At 36.7% G+C, this 19,263-nt stretch overlaps 1 protein-coding gene across 7 annotated transcripts in view; it reads right to left on the reverse strand.

Moving 5' to 3' along the window:
- AGPS (alkylglycerone phosphate synthase) overlaps positions 1-19,263 on the reverse strand; it is a 148,220-nt gene that overhangs the window by 62,477 nt on the left and 66,480 nt on the right. For all 7 annotated transcript variants that reach the window (XM_032755298.2, XM_032755299.2, XM_058440831.1 and 4 more), the window contains exons 9-10: positions 14,486-14,611; positions 7,926-8,034 (exon numbers count right to left, since the gene is read on the reverse strand). In XM_032755298.2, the coding sequence (XP_032611189.2) occupies positions 7,926-8,034; positions 14,486-14,611 (235 nt within the window). The remainder of the gene's footprint in view (positions 1-7,925; positions 8,035-14,485; positions 14,612-19,263) is intronic.

Genomic DNA, 19,263 nt, shown 5'->3' on the forward strand with positions numbered 1-19,263 from the left:
CAAAGAAGAAATCAACAGGGAAATTGGAAAACAGTTTGAGAAGAATGGAAAGGAAGACACAATATACCAAAACTTATCAGATAAGGTAAAGCAATACCTAGAGAGAAATTGTGATGGTAAATGTCTGTATATATATTTTTAAATCTCAAATAGCCTAACCTTCTACCTTAAGCTACTAGAAAAAGAAGAGCAAACTACATCTAACACAAGCAGACAGAAGGAATTATTAGAGATTAGAAGTGAAATTAATGAGATCAAGGATAGAAAATCAATAAAAAATAATCAATGAAACCAAAAGGTAGTTCTCCAAAAAGGTCAATAAAATTAACAAATCTTTAGCTAAAATGACCGAGAAAAAAAGAGAGAGGACACAAATCACTAGAATTGGAAATAAAATAGGGGATATCACTAGTAATCTTACAAAAATAAAAAGGATTATAAAGGAACACTATGAACAACTGTATAGCAATAAATTACACAACTTAGAGAAAATGGGACCATCATTTACTGCTTGTGGGAATGTAAAATGGTGCAGCCATGCTAGAAAACAGTCTGGCTATTCTTCAAATGGTGAAACATAGGGTTATGACTTATACGGACAGCAACTCCACTCCTAGGCTATAAACCCCCCCAAAATAAAAATATGTCACACAAAAGTTTGTACATAAATGTTTAATGCAGCACAATTCATAACAGTCAAAATGTGGAAACAATCTCAGTAATGAATGGAGTAACAAAATGTAGAATATGCATGCGGTGGAATATTATTCAGTTATAAAAAAAGGAATGAGGTACTGATACACACTACAACTGTTGAATCTTTAAAATGTGGTAAGTGAAAGAAACCAGTCATAAGATTACATATTATATAATTCCATTTCTGTGTAATTTCCAGAACAGGCAAATTATAGAGATCAAAAGAAGATCAGTAGTTGCTTAGGGCTTGGGGCAGGATTGCTGGGGAGCTGGAGGAAGGAATGGTGATAGCTAAAAGATACAGTTTCTTTTTGAGGTGAATTTCCAAAACTTTGTTAGAAGAGACAAAGGGTTGACAGGTTACCTATTGGTACTATGCTGTCTTACCCACTAACACAGAATTATCTACCGCACCTACTCTTTCTCACCAAGACAAGTAGTATCACTTTAATTTGCTAATTTCCTTCCACTATACTGACAATATCACTAAGATTATCTGTCATTCTTTCCACTCTTTTCAACACTTTTAGAAATTCCTGGTATCTTGGAATTAACATCTCATGTTCACAGTTAGTTCTTGTTACAAATAAATTGGAAATTTGTCAGGCAGAAATTCCTAACGCATGAATCATCCCTTCTATTTGCTCTAATCTGTCTACAGACTATGGAAAACTTTAATAACCACTTGATCAAACTCAAAACTCACAAGATTGAAATTCATTAAAGAAGGTGAGTATAAACCCTGACTTTAACCAGGAAAACATTTCTATTCAAAACCAAACTCCAAGTTCTAAGCTTTTGGTGAAATATTTCCTAAGTTCTAAGAAATGAAGACATTTGAGAATATTTCTTTGAATCACAACATTGTAATCTAAATATAAGCCAAAGACAAAATTGGACACCACTTAAATGCCAACCAACAGGGGTTTGGTTAAATACATCAGGGCATATTCAATGAATGGAATATTGTGCAGCTGTCAAAAAGAATGAACTGGCTCTAAATGTGATGAGCAAAGAGTAGTAAACTCCCATTTGTTTTTTAAAAAATATATACATACATGGTTATGGTAGATACAGGAGGCAGATAAGGGAGGGTCCCAGAGAATCTCTAACCTGCTCCACAAGTGTTTACATCAGATGCTTTTGTGCAGATGAGGGAACCTAACCAAGGCCTTGTCTGGGCATGCCCACAGCAGATGGGGGCCCGCCTGTGCACTGGGAGAGCGGGGTGCAGTCGCCAGGAATGTGTGTCTTGTGCAGGGGGAAGAAGCCTGGGCTCTTCAGCTTGTGCATGTGGTGGCCTGGTATTTGATCTGTGAGGTGGGAGCCTGTTGGCAGAACCTCTTTTTTTGCTGAGAGCTTTCTTTTAATAACTTCTGCTCTCCTCACCTTTCAACGTATCTGCATAGCTAATTTTTTCCTAGTCATACAACAAGATTTTAGCTGAGCTAAGGAGCAAAAATCCTGCATCAGTTATACGTAGCAATAGTGTTGCCTTTGGACAGGGAAGATGCCTGTAAGACAGGGATAGGAGGCAAATTTTTCCCTATAACATTCTTGAGCAACTTTTGAATTTCCCATGTTTCTACATATCCAAATTTTATAAATGTACAAGTTATTACTTATTCAAAAAGTTTATTCTTAAATGTATATACTGTTACATTACCAAACTTTAAAATTCTCATTCTACATCAAAATTCTAAGGTACTAGTAAGAAGGCATCATGACTTAAATTTCTGTATATTGCTTCATATATATACTGTAGGCAATCTAAAGTAGTGAAACTCACCATAAATCTATAAATGAGACTTTTAAAAATTAGTAGTATAAAACAAGGCATTGCATTACTGCAAGGTTAACGAAATGACCAAGGTGAGTCTGTGCAACAAGCCAGCTAGGAATTCTGCATAGTCCCAGTGTAAGATAAAAATCCATCCAGGTCCCAAATGCAGTTTGACAGGGGCAGCTTCCATTCCGACTTAAGTTCAAACTCAGCCAATCACAAATAGATATTCCAAATTCACTGCATCAAAAGGCCCATTTATGTAGAGTTTTAATGTATTTATTGATACTTTTGTTCTGGGAATATTATGTTAATAGAGTGATATAAAACTACTTAAATTATTTATTACTTAATTATATGTATGCTATGCCAGTACTTTACATTCACTTTATATAATTGTTTCCAAATAACTCCATGGCAATGTGACATCAGAGAGGCTTGTATGTCATTCACTTTCCATTCTGCTTAAAAAAAAAAAAAGTGTCAATAAACTTAAGAATTTTCTGTTTTATAATTTTCAAATATGTTTGTTCTCAAAGAAAACTGAAGGCTTCAAATGCTGTTTGATATAAAATGCAAGTTTTGCTTAAAGTAACTCTCATAATTTGAAAACATATTCTCAGGAATTAAGGATTAAGAACAGCAGGCATTTGATTATGAATCTTTTCTCTCCCTCTCTTTTCTTCAACTCCCCAAAATATAAAAATCAACAAGGAAAACAAAGGCACACAGGACCTAGATCTTCAGCATACAAGGAAACAAAAAACACTGCAACTTTCAAATTACCTCTAAGTAGAGATAAAAAGAAAAAATTTCAACAGATTTCCTGTAGCCTTCCAGCTGCTATAAGCTTATAAGGATGAAAAGTAAATAAAAGGAGTCTTATTAAAAGACTACACACAAAAAAGTAGAGAGTAACAGAGGAACTGGAGGAAGTACAGCCAAAATTACTCCCAGAAAACAAAAGTGCAATAATAATGCCAAAATATTATACAGGACTTGGTAGTCCATAGCCTTGGCTATGGGAAGAAGTTTGAAAATGGAAGGAACCAGAAATGGCTGCCTTGGAGAAGCAAGATGTGTACACGTGTACACACGTAAAAGTATGTGGACTCCTTGCAGACAAGCCAGTAAAGAGAAAGAAGAAAGTAATAAAGAGAAATTAAAGACCCTATAGAAATCAAAGAGAAACAAGACATGCCAATTCTTCCTTCACTAAAAACACCACCATTTATAAACAAAGAGCATAGCAGAGGGTAGAAGTGTCAGGAAAGAACACTCTCAAAATAGGAGCCCTTTCCAAGTAACAAATAGGACTAGAAAAAGGCAGATCAGATCTGTAAACAAAACAACAACAAAAGTCAGAAAACGCCAATAAAAACATTACTATTGGTGAAAAGTCTCCACCCTAAAACCAGCCACGATCCTGAAGAAAGCTGTAATACAACATGAATTAAATATCATCAATCAAGCAACAGGGATATGAAAAAATACCTTGAATCAGAAATACAAACAAACAAAAACCAACAACAAGAAATGAAACAAGAGCTGACTAACCTGAGGAAAGAAACAGAACCAAAAAAAGGCACATAAAAAGTAAAGGCTATGTTATAAACTACCCAAAGGAGAATACAAAATAGATTCAAATTAAAACTTAATACAGGGCATTGAAAAAAAAAAACCAGAAAAATAATCAAGAGAATGAAAATTAAGAAGTCAGAGAAAAAGGGTCAGAGAAAAAGTGACTGAAACGGAAGACTAGCAAAGAAAGTCAAACATATGTGTATAATCAATGTCCCTGAGGATGAAAACTGAAACAATGAAAAAAAAAAAAACCCTAATATTTAACACTACAATCCAAAAAAAACTTTACAGAAATAAAAGGAGACCTGAGTCTACAAATAGAAAGGGTCCACTGGGTACTGAAGCAAAATAACCCAGAACTATCAACTCTAAGTTGCAAAAGTATTAGACTTAACAATAAAGAAAAAAAATTCTCAAGGCCTCCAGGCAAAAAGAGAAAATTAGCCTACTAAGAAAATTAAACAGGTATCATATTTCTTTAAAATAATATATAAAACAAAGTAACAGTGGAAACAGCATTTTAAAGAAACTTAAAGAAATTAAAGACCAAAAGGTGTATTCATTCAAGCTGTCCTTCAAGTATCACAGCCACAGAAAACCAGTTTGGAACATTCCAGAACTCTGGGGATATATAAATGTGCCTTTCCTGAGGAACCTACCAAAGGATGATCTTCATTTAAGCAAAGAATAACTAGTGAAACTTTACAAAAGAACTGACATTGAGTATTTCATCTCTTTAATTGTAGACAAAGACTAAAAAAAGGGTGAGTCATGGGTTAAAAAACAAAAACGTACTTTGTTTTTCAAATAAAAGAGCAAATCCATATATAGTAAATACCATATATGGAAACAGAATGGAAAGCATTTCAAATGCTTTAATATTTACTATATTTTTCATTATACCGATCATGTTATAGCATCTAAAATAGGAGAAAGTTATTTGTTGAAAAAAATCATTATGAAAAATTCATTAACACAAAACAAGACAAACACATTAAACTTAATATGGTTAATCATGTATAGAACTTAGTCGGATGGAGAAAATAGGTTTTTGGATAGTAATACTTTCAAGGTTGTCATCAAATGATTTAACTGAAGTAAAAGAAATTTTTTTAAAGCTCAAGAAAAGTTTATGATTCACATTTAAGGCAGGAAGTTATTACACAGGTAGGTCAAAATAGCAGATAAAATACATTTTACATAAGAATATGATTTCATATAAATTTACTATTTCAATCATGCTGTCTCCTGGCCTATATTAAAATAACTCTACATTCACAAACTGAAATGGGGATTAGGGACCATAAATTGTAAAGATCATTGATATCAAAATAATAAGCAGCTACAATAGTATTTACTACACTAAATTGTTCAGCATAATCTCAATCCTTATAACACACTTATGAAGATGAATAATTTTATTATTCCCATTTTATGGCTGAGGACATTGGGCACTGAAAATTATCTAACTTATACAAAGTCATGGAAATATAAGTAGTAGAATCAGGATGGAAATCCAGATCTGATAGACTTCATGGTTCATGCTCTTATATCAGTATGCTATGTTGCATGTACTTTGTAATAAAATCTCATTTAACTATAGTAATTTAGTCTCATGAATTTTAAATAAACCATATCTCTTCTTATATTTCTTTTTTCTTTTTTTTTTTTGAGACAAAGTCTCACTCCATCACCCAGGCTGGAGTGTAGTGGCACAATCTAGGCTCACTGCAGTCTGTAATCTCTGCCTCCCGGGTTCAAGCGATTCTTGTGCTTCAGCCTCCGGAGTAGCTGGGATTACAGGCATGCACCACCACACCCGACTAATTTTTGTATCTTTAGTAGAGACGGGGTTTCGACATGTTGGTCAGGCTGGTCTTGAACGCCTGACCTCAAGTGATCCACCTGCCTCAGCCTTGCAAAGTGCTGGGATTACAGGTGTGAGCCACCACGCCCAGCCCAATCTCTTATAGTTCTTTGCTTACTTTACTATAATAAGTTTGTCCCTTCCTTAAATTCATACAGTTAGTGACTACCTACAGAGGTAATCCAGTCTTTTAGATAAAAGTTCAAACCATTTTAAAAGGCATGAAAAGACCAAATTATCTCTCGAACTACCCTGTAGCCCTTACCATTCTGCTCCTAGACCTGCTGCCTGTTCTGCTCCACAATTAAACCTTACATTCCAGTCATACTGAAAAACCAGCAGCCTCGTAATGAGGCAGACATGGCCCTTTCTCATTTCTAAGCCCACCAACATGATGGTCATTCTGCAGGGCAACTCCCCTCTTCTGTCTTCCCTCAACTTGACCTGTAATTATTTTCTTCTTATCAACCTCAAAGACCACTTTAGGTATGGCCTCTCTGGGGAAGCTTTTGTAAGCACCTATCAACTTCATCTTGTTTATATTTCTTCTGCATTTTACTTGATCATGTAATTTGTCACGCTGTTGTGTAACTGTCTGTTATTATCTGTCTCAAATGTCCCAGCATAATGTCTAGCAACTAGAATTTTTAAAAGGCTAACTGACGGGAGAAAAAAAAGTATAATGTGGCTATTTGAAAAAAAATTATTTATATTTATAGAGTTGACTCCAATTATGTAAATATCAATAATGTAATGAAAAATTATGAGTTTTAATAGCTATTTTTGTTATTCAACTTGACTTCTAATGGCAAAAAGTTACATTCCTCTAATTTGTAGATGATGCATTAGTATAAGAAGTCCCAGAATAATATTAAGTAACTACATTATTTTAAATGAATTTAGGATTATTTTTCTTATTACAAATTTAGTTTTGTTTTTTCATAGAAGAGTATGCTGATCAGAAAAGGAACAAACTGAGTAAACTGGTGAGATACCTTGACAAAGGTCTGTCATTGGTTACCATGAAAAACATCTAAGCAATACTACTGGTCATCAGCCAAACAACTGATCTCTACCACATCACTAAGAAACATAGTTTATTATACTTTCCCTCTTTGATGATGTTACTGTCAAAGAATAGAATTTATGCCTAACATCTTAGTTTATTGTACCTGCTCTTTTATTCATGAATATAGCTAAATGTTACCAAAATATATCTTCTGCAGCTTGGACCACCTTCTGAAGTGAATAATGAGCTCCTCTGTTAATCTAGAAACACTTGTTCATTTTAATTTATTTCTCTGAATTTAAGGAATGTCCCTCTCCCACCCTAAAAACTGAAAAATAAGCCCATGTTTACTTTATCCATACAATTCACCATGCCTACATAATAATTATTTTAAGGTTACTTCTTTCCAGATCTGCACAGGACTTAAATGTTTTAGATGAGATGAACTACATTCAAATCTACCCAGCATTAAGTAACCAAGCAAATGATACTGTTTGTGTAGTGAAAAATTAAAAGACCAACAAAAGTTAAAAATATATGTGAACCAGCAGAATTTTAAATTCCACTTCTAATAGTAATTAAATTTATAAAATACATAATTATAGAAAGACAAGACAATAAGATAATGCTTTATTAATCCTTTCCCCCGATAATTCTGACAAGATTTAAGAATACTATAATACAAAATGTCAAAATAAACCATTTTAAATCCTAATGACCACTTTTCCTGAAATTCATTAAAAATTCTAAAATAAAAATTAAAAGATCAAGCTGTCTCTAGAAACATAAAAAAGCAAAATGTAAGAGGAAGTTTAATCAGATGTTCTCATAATAAAACTTTATAGTCTTAAAATAATAAAAATTTAAAAAATTCCTTAAACCTATAAAACATGTCTTTCAAAGATCTGATGTCACAATATAAAGATTTTCACAAAACTGCATGACTAACCTGTATTTTTTCTTAATAAATTTACGGTTATATTTACCTTCAGATCCCATGATGAAGTGATGGATATCAGGGCCTGTTGACATACGAGGTCCTTGACAGCTTTTTTCTATTATACCTCTAGGTGTTACCATTTTTATATGAACCACCTGTTTAATACAATACACGATGTAAATTCTAGACATCTGTTAGTGAATGTGTGTCTATGTACAGATATTTATATATATTTATGTAAAACCTACTTTTAAAGTATTGGGTTAAGTAATAAATTGTGATGCTTTTAAGAATTCTGGTATCTTTTAGTAATTTTTAGACTAAAGTTAAATTTGTATATAACCTTAAAAGAGGGAAAAACCATTCTAAGATTGTACATCTCTTGATTTAAAGTGGTTTAAGTATATTTATTATCTTAAGAACAACAGAATAACACATTTATTTAAACCAAATTTAGGGTTATCCATATGGCACAGAACTAAAGGACTCAAAAACTAAGCAATAATCATAACCTTTATGAAGCATATTATTCAGGTCAGGCACTAATCTAGACACTTAGAATTCTAAGAAAAAAATTATTCTCCCTTTATCCCCACCTTCAATCCCACTTAGTAGAAAACAGTGAAAAGAATTAAATATTAATTATGATAAGGTCAAATTGGGATGAAGCAGTAGAAACAATGACTGAATTTAAGAGAAGGAAAGAGATGTGTGACTCATACAAATGAGAAAGTAAGTATACTAGGGAAGGAGGATCACTCTAAAAATAGTTCCTGAGATCTGAATCAGAAGTGGTTAGGTAAAAATCCAAAATATTTTTAGAATGAATTTTGGACAGATAAATAACAACAGTCTATTTATTATTGAAGGAAATGAGCAGAGAACATCAATAAGCAATTCACAAAATACAAAATAAAAATTGCCAATGAGGACCCTTTAAAAGTTTACATTCATTAGCAATTAACAAAATACAAAAACATAAATAAAACGTCCAGTAAAATACAAAGATTCTCATGGTGTTAGTGAGAATGTCAATTGGTACAAAATTGTTCTAAGGCAATTTGGCTGTAAGGATCCAAAGTCTAAAATGTATAAACTTCTTGATCCAACAAATCGACTAAAGGAGCTTACCCAAAGAAAATGATTAAAGATGTATACCAAAGAAATTTTAAAAAGAATATTTTCCCTTTATTTTCTGTAATTTTGAAATCAAGAATTTTAATGTTCATTAAGAGGGAGTTAAATAAACCATGCATTCTCAATAAAAGAATTACATAACTCTTTAAAAACGATGGTGCAAACCTGTTCATTTACATGTTAATATATTGATGACATAATTTAAAGAGCAGATTAAACACATATGGTCCTCTTTTTTATATTAAAAACTAAATATATTCATGTGCTTATCGCATGTCTAGAAACGGTTCTAGAAGTGATGGCACCAGCAGCCCATCTGGAGTGGCTGCTGCAAAGACATCGGCTGCAGAGGGGGTGGCATGACCAGGGCTGTGAGCCAACGGGAGCTGGAAACAGGTAGAAGCCCCACTCCCTTCCTAGTTGGCAGAGCAAAACCGCGCACTCCTGAGTGCAGCTGTGGCAGCCCAGCTGTGGCTCTGGACCCAGGCATCCCTGTGCTCTTGGGGGCCAGAAGCACGCAGGAATCCCACCCTCCTGGACACAGCTGCAGCCACCCAGCTGCGGCTGCAGACCCAGGCATCTCTACACTCTTGGGGGCCTGGGAAGCCCCCGGCCCCTGCAGGCTCAGAAGTGCCTGCTTCCACCGCCTGGCTTCTCCCCATTCCAGCTTCTGCTCCAATCTTGGAGAAAAGTTGAGGCCGAGCCTGCTCGCAACCCAGCCAGGTGTGCGCATGCTCAGGGTAGTGCAGACATGCCACCCCCTGCTGCCTCAGCCCCCTCTGGACTTTGGGCACCAATGAGCATAGAAGGGAGGATAAGTGCGGGCTGAGGGCAGCTTGGCACTGGCCTGCAGGAGGCTCTTAGCATGAACAGCCTGGGCATCTGGACACCATAAACAGCGGCAGGAGGCAGACAGGCTCCTGGGCGGAAATGGGCGGTCCCTGGTGAAACCCCACCTTCAAGCCAGGAAGGGCCTGACGCCTGGGGACTGGGCTGCCAGTTCCATGGACTGGAGTGGGAACTTATGATGCTTTTCTGGGATTGCCCATAACCACCCATGGACCAATCAGCACACCCTTCCTCCCCTCTGAACCCCATAAAAACCCAGGACTCTGCCAGAATTAGGCAGATGCCAGGATGACCTGTCTGCAGATAGGAGCTACCCACTGTGGATCTCCTTTCTGCTGAGAGCTGACACTCATCAGGATGCCCTGCCTATGGAGAGGAGCTACCCACTGTGGATCTCCTTTCTGCTGAGAGCTGACACTCATCAGGATGCCCTGCCTATGGAGAGGAGCTACCCACTGTGTGTCTCCTCTCTCCTGAGGGCTAAACACTCATCAGGACGCCCTGCCTGTGGAGAGGAACTACCCACTGTGGGCTCTCTGCTGAGAGCTGGATGCTCATCAGGATGGCCTACCTGCGGAAAGGAGCTACCCAATACGGGTCTCCTCTGAGCTGTTTTGTCAACTCAATAAAGCAATCCGTCACCTTGCTCACCCTCCACTTGTCTGCATACCTCATTCTTCCTGGATGTGGGACAAAAACTCAGGACCCGCCGAATGGTGGAACTGAAAGAGCTGTAACACAAACAGGGCTGAAACACGCCCCTTGTTCACCCCATGGAGGGCAATGAGAAGGAAAGAGAGGAAAGAGAAGGAGAGAAGAGCTGTGGCCCTTCAAGGAGCCCAGACCTAGGAGCTCCCTGAGCCAGGGCTATGGCACACTCTTTGGGGCTCTGCAGTCCCTGGCATCTCCAAGCTTCCAGGCACCACCACATTCCCTGGTGCCACCAATGGAAGCTGCTTGCAGTATGCCTGGTCCAGCCGCAGCCTTGTAGGGAGCTGATGCCTGGAGCTGCCCATCCTGCCACAGCTGGCGTGCCTGGCTGTGTGCTGTGGCCAGACTCCACACTCACTCATTCACACACCTCACTGCTCTGCCTGGATCGCCGTTGGCAAGCATGGGATCCAGATCAGTAGCATGAGCCAAGCACAGCCTGCCAGGCCGAGTGGGCTGAACAAGCCCAGTGGGCCCAAGCAAAACTTGGGCAAACATGCCGCCAGCCAGAGGTTTCTGGCTAAAAAAGTGACACCCCAAGAACCCCATGACAGAAGGATGAATATGAAGATGTTAAAAGTGTTCAAAATGATATGTATTTAATATACATAGAACACTTAAAATAAAAATAGGGTCTTGCTTTGTCACCCAGGCTGGAGTGCAGTGATGGGATGATAGCTCACTGTAACTTCAAACTCCTGGGCTCAAGCAATTATCCCACTCCAGCCTCCTGAGTAGCTAGAACTACAAGCATGTGCTACCATGCCCAGCTAATTTTTTAATTTTTTGTACAGATGACGTCTTGCTCTGTTGCCCAGGCTGGTCTCCAACTCCTGGCCTCAAGCCTTGTCCTCTCAAAGTGCTGGGATTACAGGTGTGAACTACCATGCCCAGCTATAGCATACATTTTTTATACTTCTGTAATGAATATTTTTAAATAAAAAATAAGTTTCTAATTGCTTGAATTGTCTATTCACAATTATAATTTTAAAAGAAGCATTTTCTTCAGAAAATTCTTCAAAATGAAATGCTCACTGCATCATACTTTACTTTCTTTTGTGAAGATCCAGTATTTTTAGTTTGGTTTTGTCACTACAGAGTTCAATGTTTTTCCTCTAACAATGCTTCATAACTGAAGAATGTAGCAAGGCTCCTTTCATAGAAGCAGTGGATTACCGCTAATAGTGATGAGCTTCAGCTCTGTAACACTAGCACAAGGAAGTGTAATCAGATATGCTCAGGAAATCCATTAGTGAAGAGACATTCACTAAATTAAGAAGTATTTGAGACGGACTATAGTTGGAATTCCTTAAAATGACCTTGAAAACAAGTGGGAACCAGAATTTAAGATGAAAAGTATATCCCATTGTACACAGACTTCTGACTCTTCAGATGTTAAAACTTTTAAATTTTTAAAAAATTTGGACTAAACAACTATCTTCAACTTTTTTCAAAGTTAAATAAGCTATGAGCATCATTACTTACTGTGCTTTAATTAAATATGCACTGATGTTAAGAAATATATTAACACGTTCTTTAATTTTTTCATGGGTTCCATTGTAGCTACATGTATTAAAAGAATATCAACTTTAGAAAATTTTCACAAAAGCAAACAATATAAATTAAGACAGCTTCAGAGGATACTATATATTGCAGAGTTAAAAATTTAAGTTAAAAATAAAATGGCTGGCTGGGCACAGTGGCTCATGCCTGTAATTCCAGCACTTTGAGAGGCCGAGGTGGGAGGATTACCTCAGGTCAGGAGTTCGAGACCAGCCTGGCCAACATGGAGAAACCCTATCTCTACTAAAAATAGAAAATTAGCTGGGCATGGTGGCGCATGCCTGTAATCCGAGCTACTCCAGAGGCTGAGGCAGGAGAATCGCTTGAACCCGGGAGGCAGAGGTTGCGGTGAGCTGAGATTGCGCCACTGCACTCCAGCCTGGGCAACAAGAATGAAATTCTGTCTCAAAAACAAACAAAAAAATAAAATAAAATAAAATTTGCTAAGTAATTATTAATGCAAATAATTACAGTAGGATGTACACTTATAATTTGTATCCCTTAAATATCTCCAAAAAACGATTAAAATAAATTACATGATTTCGCAGTGCTAAATGTAGCTGTTTACCAAATATTTGCTTAACTCTGATAAAGTCCTTAATAATCCAATAGCAAAAGGATCAAATTTTCTCCCCAAAACTGAATTTAGATTATTTTAATTGCAAAAAGAAAAATGTGCTTTTCTAAATGCTTTGAATAAAGAAAAATAAATAGGATAATGAAAATATTTAAAAAGTATTCACAATATAGACAAAAGTTTTTAATTCCTCAGTGTTAACTATAAAGAACCAATATATTTTATTAAAGATTTAAAATTCCTATCAACAAAGATATTGATGAAAATGTGGAAACTTTAGATTTCAAAAGCAAAGCTAAATAGCTCCAGGAATAATGTTGGGAACATCACTTTAATAGTCTCAAATTAAAGTTCTTTTAAACTACTATGAAAATATTGACGATAAGGAAACAGCATTTATGAAGCACCTACTACACACCAGAGATTTTGAGTTTTCATTTTATGTCCTTTACTCCTCACAATAATTCTATACAGCAAATATCATTATTCTATTTTACAGAAGAGGAAACTGAAGTTTAGAAAGGTAAACCAATTTGTATAAATTCACACAACTAATCACTGAAAAGGCAACAAATGATACCTAATCCCTAACTAGGGTGCCCAGAGTTATATACTATTATTATACTAACTCCCAGCAAAGTGGCACCATATCAGCTACAAAAAGTAGTGTGCCCATAAAACATGACAGGTCATACCACTACTTGGTAGAACAATTTCAATCAGTCTCTTTAATTCTATATAGGAAAAATTACTTTCAGAAAAATCCAAAATCTCCTAAGGAAACAGAGTAGCAAAAACAAAATCATCTAAGTAAATGGACTAAAATCACAGTAGAGTTGAAGACTTCATTTCCACGAGGCTTGTAAAATAGTATTTGTATACAGACATCCCTCAGTATCCCCACAGAACTGGTTCTAGGACCTTCGAGGATAACAAAATCCATAGTACTCAAGTCCCTTACATAAAACAGCACAGTATTTGCATAAAACCTATGCACATCCTCTCCTATGCTTTAAATCATTTTAGAATATTTATAAATAATACAATGTAAATACTATGTAAATTGTTGTTGTACTACATTTTTTGTATTATTTTCCCTGTGGTATTGTTATTTTTTTTTTCCAGATATTTTTGAGCTGCATTTGGTTGAATTTGTGGATACAAAACCAGTGGATATAGAGAGCTGACTGTATTTTATGAGCTGGATACTGTGAAACATCTACAAAGCTTAAAATGTAGTCACCTGAAAAGGGGCATCCTTAAATAATGACCACAGCTGTGTTTTGACTAACTTTCTACTATACATGTCCAATGTTATTACAGTCAAAACGAGTATATTTATGGGAGGGCGGAATCTACCATCCAACTCTTTTTTTTTTTTTTTTTTTTTTTTGAGACAGAGTCTCACTCTGTCGCCCAAGGCTGTAGTGCAGTGGCACAATTTCGGCTCACTACAAGCTCCGCCTCCCAGGTTTCATGCCATTCTCCTGCCTCAGTCTCCCGAGTAGCTGGGACTACAGGAGCCCGCCATGACACCCGACTAATTTTTTTTTGTATTTTTAGTAGAGACGGGGTTTCACCATGTTAGCCAGGATGGTCTTGATCTCCTGACCTCATGATCTGCCCACCTTGGCCTCCCAAAGTGCTGGGATTACAGGTGTCAGCCACCATACCCGGCCCCAACTCTTAATTTTTAAAGGCTTCTAATCATTTTATAATAATATCTATATACTAATCAATTATTACATAATAACTAGAAAAATATTTACCAGGTCCTCGATATTGCCATAGATATTCTTCTTCATGCCTGATGCCCGAGTAGATACCCATCCTCCTACAGTACTGAACTCCAGGGAATCTGGTTCATGACCTGTACAATAACCACTTTCTTTAAGCTGAAAAACAAAAATTTAACATTTTACAGTGAAAATGGTCCCATTACATACAGCACTCAACACATTAACTCCTCCCACTTTAAAATTTCCATATGTCATTGATATTTGAATTTATTAATTCCTACATAGTAAAAAAAAAAAAAAAAAGATACTTTTATCACACTAGTCCTAAAAATTTTTTTAAAGCTTTTGCCTAGTGGAAAATGTTACAAGATTAAAATATGTAGGCCAAAAGAAGTTCTATTTTTCACAGGTTCACCAGATAATCATACTCCTTACATCCTTTTGTTTTAAGGCCAGCTGTCCTTCCCCATTTTTTTTTCTACAAAGAGATAATTTAAATATTTATGGAGATCAGTTTATGCTTAAATAACTGCCAACTTTACCTAAACATTTTCAATAAATAAAGCACTTAATCTCTTGTTCTCTCTACCCTAATGTAATATGCAGCAGGCCTGCAGAAAATCCGAGCAAATTGCCTGTACTTAATTCTTTCAAGGAGTCATGTGTTTTAATGTACAGGCATCTGGCTAGGTTTCCTGCATGTAATACCGTCATTTATTTGTGATGCAGATCATGCATTACTGTACATTAAATGGTCACTTGTTTCTCATTTTTCTACATTATCTTGGCTTTGCCATCTGCACAGCACCTGAGATTGAATAGATGCCCTTTACTGCAACACCACCAAAGCCATTCCAATGAAATCATTTTAAAGACTCAGCCATCTCTTCTCAAACGGTACAGACACCACCATCTGCATACCCGCTGGCTGCTACACTCAAGCCCATCAATCTGTGTTGACCATTTTGATAGTCATCCAGTTAAGCAACTGTTCTATTTTTCAAGTAAGCCACGCAGAGATGTAGAATATGTCAGCCACGTCTGTATATTTGTATTTAAGTATGGTGTGAAAGTTGTAATCTGAAATATGAAAGCCTATTAGGTTAAATATAATTTGTTAGGTTTTGCATATCAGCAATACAAATTCTCTATCTATTCTAATTTTGCTGCTAGGAAAACAAGATTTTAAAAGACATCAACCGTTATATAATAAAAGTTTCTCCATTAAATATTCAATATATTATTTAGTTTTAAGAGGTTAATATCCATCTATAAGAAAGAAGCTTAAATAAATGGCTGAAGAGGTTAAAATGAAGATTATCAGACTGTTACATTATATTTCTTCCCTAACTCCATCTCCAAACAGAATACTATGAATTATTTTCTCTTAAAACACTACTGTTACTCGATTTTCTTTTAAAACATAACCTTTTACTCAATTTTATGAAATTGGGAAAAGAAGAAAAGACATTCATGGAGCCCTAAGATGTGCCAGGTACTGAAAAGAGAGGTTTCACATACTGTCATGACAAAACAAACTTCGACATTATACAGAAGCAAATCATTAAGTACACACTTTAACTATTTCTTTTTTTTTGTAAGTGTGTTAATTCATTTAATCTGCTCAACAACCCTATGAAGCTGACACTATTATTATTCCTATTTTCACAGATGGGAAACAGTTAAATCACCTGTTTTAACTGATGGTTCCCCAAGTGGTACCTCTTACTTGCGTTTTTTTTATCATTATACTTTAAGTTCTGGCGTACATGTGCAGAACGTACAGTTTTGTTACATAGTTATACACACACCATGGTGGTTTGCTGCACCCATCAATCCATCATCTACATGAGGTATTTCTCCTAATGTTATCCCTCCCCTAGCCTCCCACCCCCCCGCAGGCCCCAGTGTGTGATGTTCCTCTCCCTGTATCCATGTGTTCTCATTGTTCAACTCCCACTTATAAGTGAGAACATGCGGTGTTTCGTTTTCTGATCTTGTGATAGTTTGCTGAGAATGATGGTTTCCAGCTTTATCCATGTCCCTGCAAAGGACATGAACTCATCCTTTTTTATGGCTGCATAGTATTCCATGGTATATATGTGCCACATTTTCTTAATCCAGTCTATCATTGATGGACATTTGGGTTGGTTCCAAGTCTTTGCTATTGTGAATAGTGCTGCAATAAACATACATGTGCATGTGTCTGTATCATAGGCTAATTTATAATCCTTTGGGTATATACCCAGTAATGGGATTGCTGGGTCAAATGGTATTTCTAGTTCTAGACCCTTGAGAAATTGCCACACTGTCTTCCACAATGGTTGAACTAATTTACACTCCCACCAACAGCATAAGAGCATTCCTATTTTTCCACAACCTCTCCGGCATATGTTGTTTCTTGACATTTTAGTGATTGCCATTCTAACTGGCGTGAAATGGTATCTCATTGTGGTTTTGATTTGCATTTCGCTGATGACCAGTGATGATGAGCATTTCTTCATATGTCTGTTGGCTGCATAAATGTCTTCTTTTGAGAAGTTTCTGTTCATATCCTTTGCCCATTTTTTGATGGGGTTCTTTTTTTCTTGTAAATTTGTTTATGTTCTTTGTAGATTCTGGATATTAGCCCTTTGTCAGATGGATAGATTGCAAAAATTTTCTCCCATTCTGTAGGTTGCCTGTTCACTCTGGTGATAGTTTCTTTTGCTGTGCAGAAGCTCTTTAGCTTAATTAAATCCCATTTGTCAATTTTGGCTTTTGTTGCCATTGCTTTTGGTGTTTTAGACATGAAGTCTTTGCCCATGCCTATGTCCTGAATGGCATTGCCCAGGTTTTCTACTAGGATTTTTATGGTCCTAGGTCTTGCATTTAAGTCTTTGATCCATCTTGAGTGGATTTTTGTATAAGGTGTAAGGAAGGGGTCCTGTTTCAGTTTTCTGCATATGGCTAGCCAGTTTTCCCAACACCATTGATTAAATAGGGAATCTTTCCCCCATTACTTGTGTGTATCAGGTTTGTCAAAGATCAGATGGTTGTAGATGTGTGGTGTTATTTCTGAGGCCTCCGTTCTTTTCCATTGGTCTATATATCGGTTTTGGTACCAGTATTGTGCTGTTTTGGTTACTGTGGCCTTGTAGTATAGTTTGAAGTCAGGTAGCATGATGCCTCCAGCTTTGTTCTTCTTGCCCAGGATTGTCTTGGCTACGTGGGCTCTTTTTTCATTCCATATGAAGTTTAAAGTAGTTTTTTCCAATTCTGTGAAGAAAGTAAGTGGTAGCTTGATGGGAATAGCATTGCATCTACAAATTACTTTGGGCAGTATGGCCATTTTCATGATATTGATTCTTCCTATCCATGAGCATGGAATGTTTTTCCATTTGTTTGTGTTCTCTCTTATTTCCTTGAGCAGCGGTTTGTAGTTCTCCTTGAAGAAGTCCTTCACATCCCTTGTAAGTTGTATTTCTAGGTATTTTATTCTCTTAGTAGCAATTGTGAATAAGAGGTCACTCATGATTTGGCTCTCTGTCTGTTACTGGTGTATAGGAATGCTTGTGATTTTTGCACATTGATTTTGTATCCTGAGACTTTGCTGAAGTTGCTTATCAGCTTAAGGAGATTTTGGGCTGAGACGATGGGGTTTTCTTTTTTTGTTTGTTTTTGTATTTTTTTTTTTTTTTTTTTTAGTAGAGACGGGGTTTCACCGTGTTAGCCAGGATGGTCTCGATCTCCTGACCTCGTGATCCGCCCGCCTCGGCCTCCCAAAGTGCTGGGATTACAGGCGTGAGCCACTGGGTCCGGCCGATGATGGGGTTTTCTAAATATACAATCATGTCATCTGCAAACAGAGAAAATTTGACTTCCTCTCTTCCTATTTGAATACCCTTTATTTCTTTCTCTTGCCTGACTGCCCTGGCCAGAACTTCCAATACCATGTTGAATAGGAGTGGTGAGAGAGGACATCCTTGTCTTGTGCCAGTTTTCAAACAGAATGCTTCCAGCTTTTGCCCATTCAGTATGACATTGGCTGTGGGTTTGTCCTAAATAGCTCTTAATTTTTTGAGATACGTTCCATCGATATCTAGTTTATTGAGAATTTTTAGCATGAAGGGGTGTTGAATTTTATTGAAGGCCTTTTCTGCATCTATTGAGATTATCATGTGGTTTTTATCACTGGTTCTGTTTATGTGATGGATTACGTTGATTGATTTGCGTATGTTGAACCAGCCTTGCATCCCAGGTATGAAGCCAACTTGCTCGTGGCAGATAAGCTTTTGATGTGCTGCTGGATTCATTCGTTTTGCCAGTATTTTATTAAGGATTTTCGCATCAATGTTCATCAGGGATATTAGCCTGAAATTTTCTTTTTTTGTTGTGTCTCTGCCAGGCTTTGATATCAGGATGATGCTGACCTCATAAAATGAGTTAGGGAGGAGTCCCTCTTTTTCTATTGTTTGGAATAGTTTCAGAAGGAATGGCACCAGCTCCTCTTTGTATCTCTGGTAGAACTCAGCTGTGAATCCGTCTAGTCCTGTACTTTTTTTGGTTGGTAGGCTATTAATTACTGCCTCAATTTCAGGACTTCTTATTGGTTTATTGAGGGATTCGACTTCTTCCTGGCTTAGACTTGGGAGGGTGTTATGTGTCCAGGAATTTATCCATTTCTTCTAGATTTTCTAGTTTATTTGTGTAGAGGCGTTTATAGTATTCTCTGATGGTAGTTTGTATATCTGTGGGATGAGTGGTGATATCCCCTGTATCTTTTTTTATTGCATCTATTTGATTCTTCTCTCTTTTCTTCTTTATTA

The sequence above is a fragment of the Hylobates moloch genome, unplaced genomic scaffold (assembly GCF_009828535.3).
Source record: "Hylobates moloch isolate HMO894 unplaced genomic scaffold, HMol_V3 SCAFFOLD_1, whole genome shotgun sequence".
Taxonomy (NCBI): Eukaryota; Metazoa; Chordata; class Mammalia; order Primates; family Hylobatidae; genus Hylobates; species Hylobates moloch.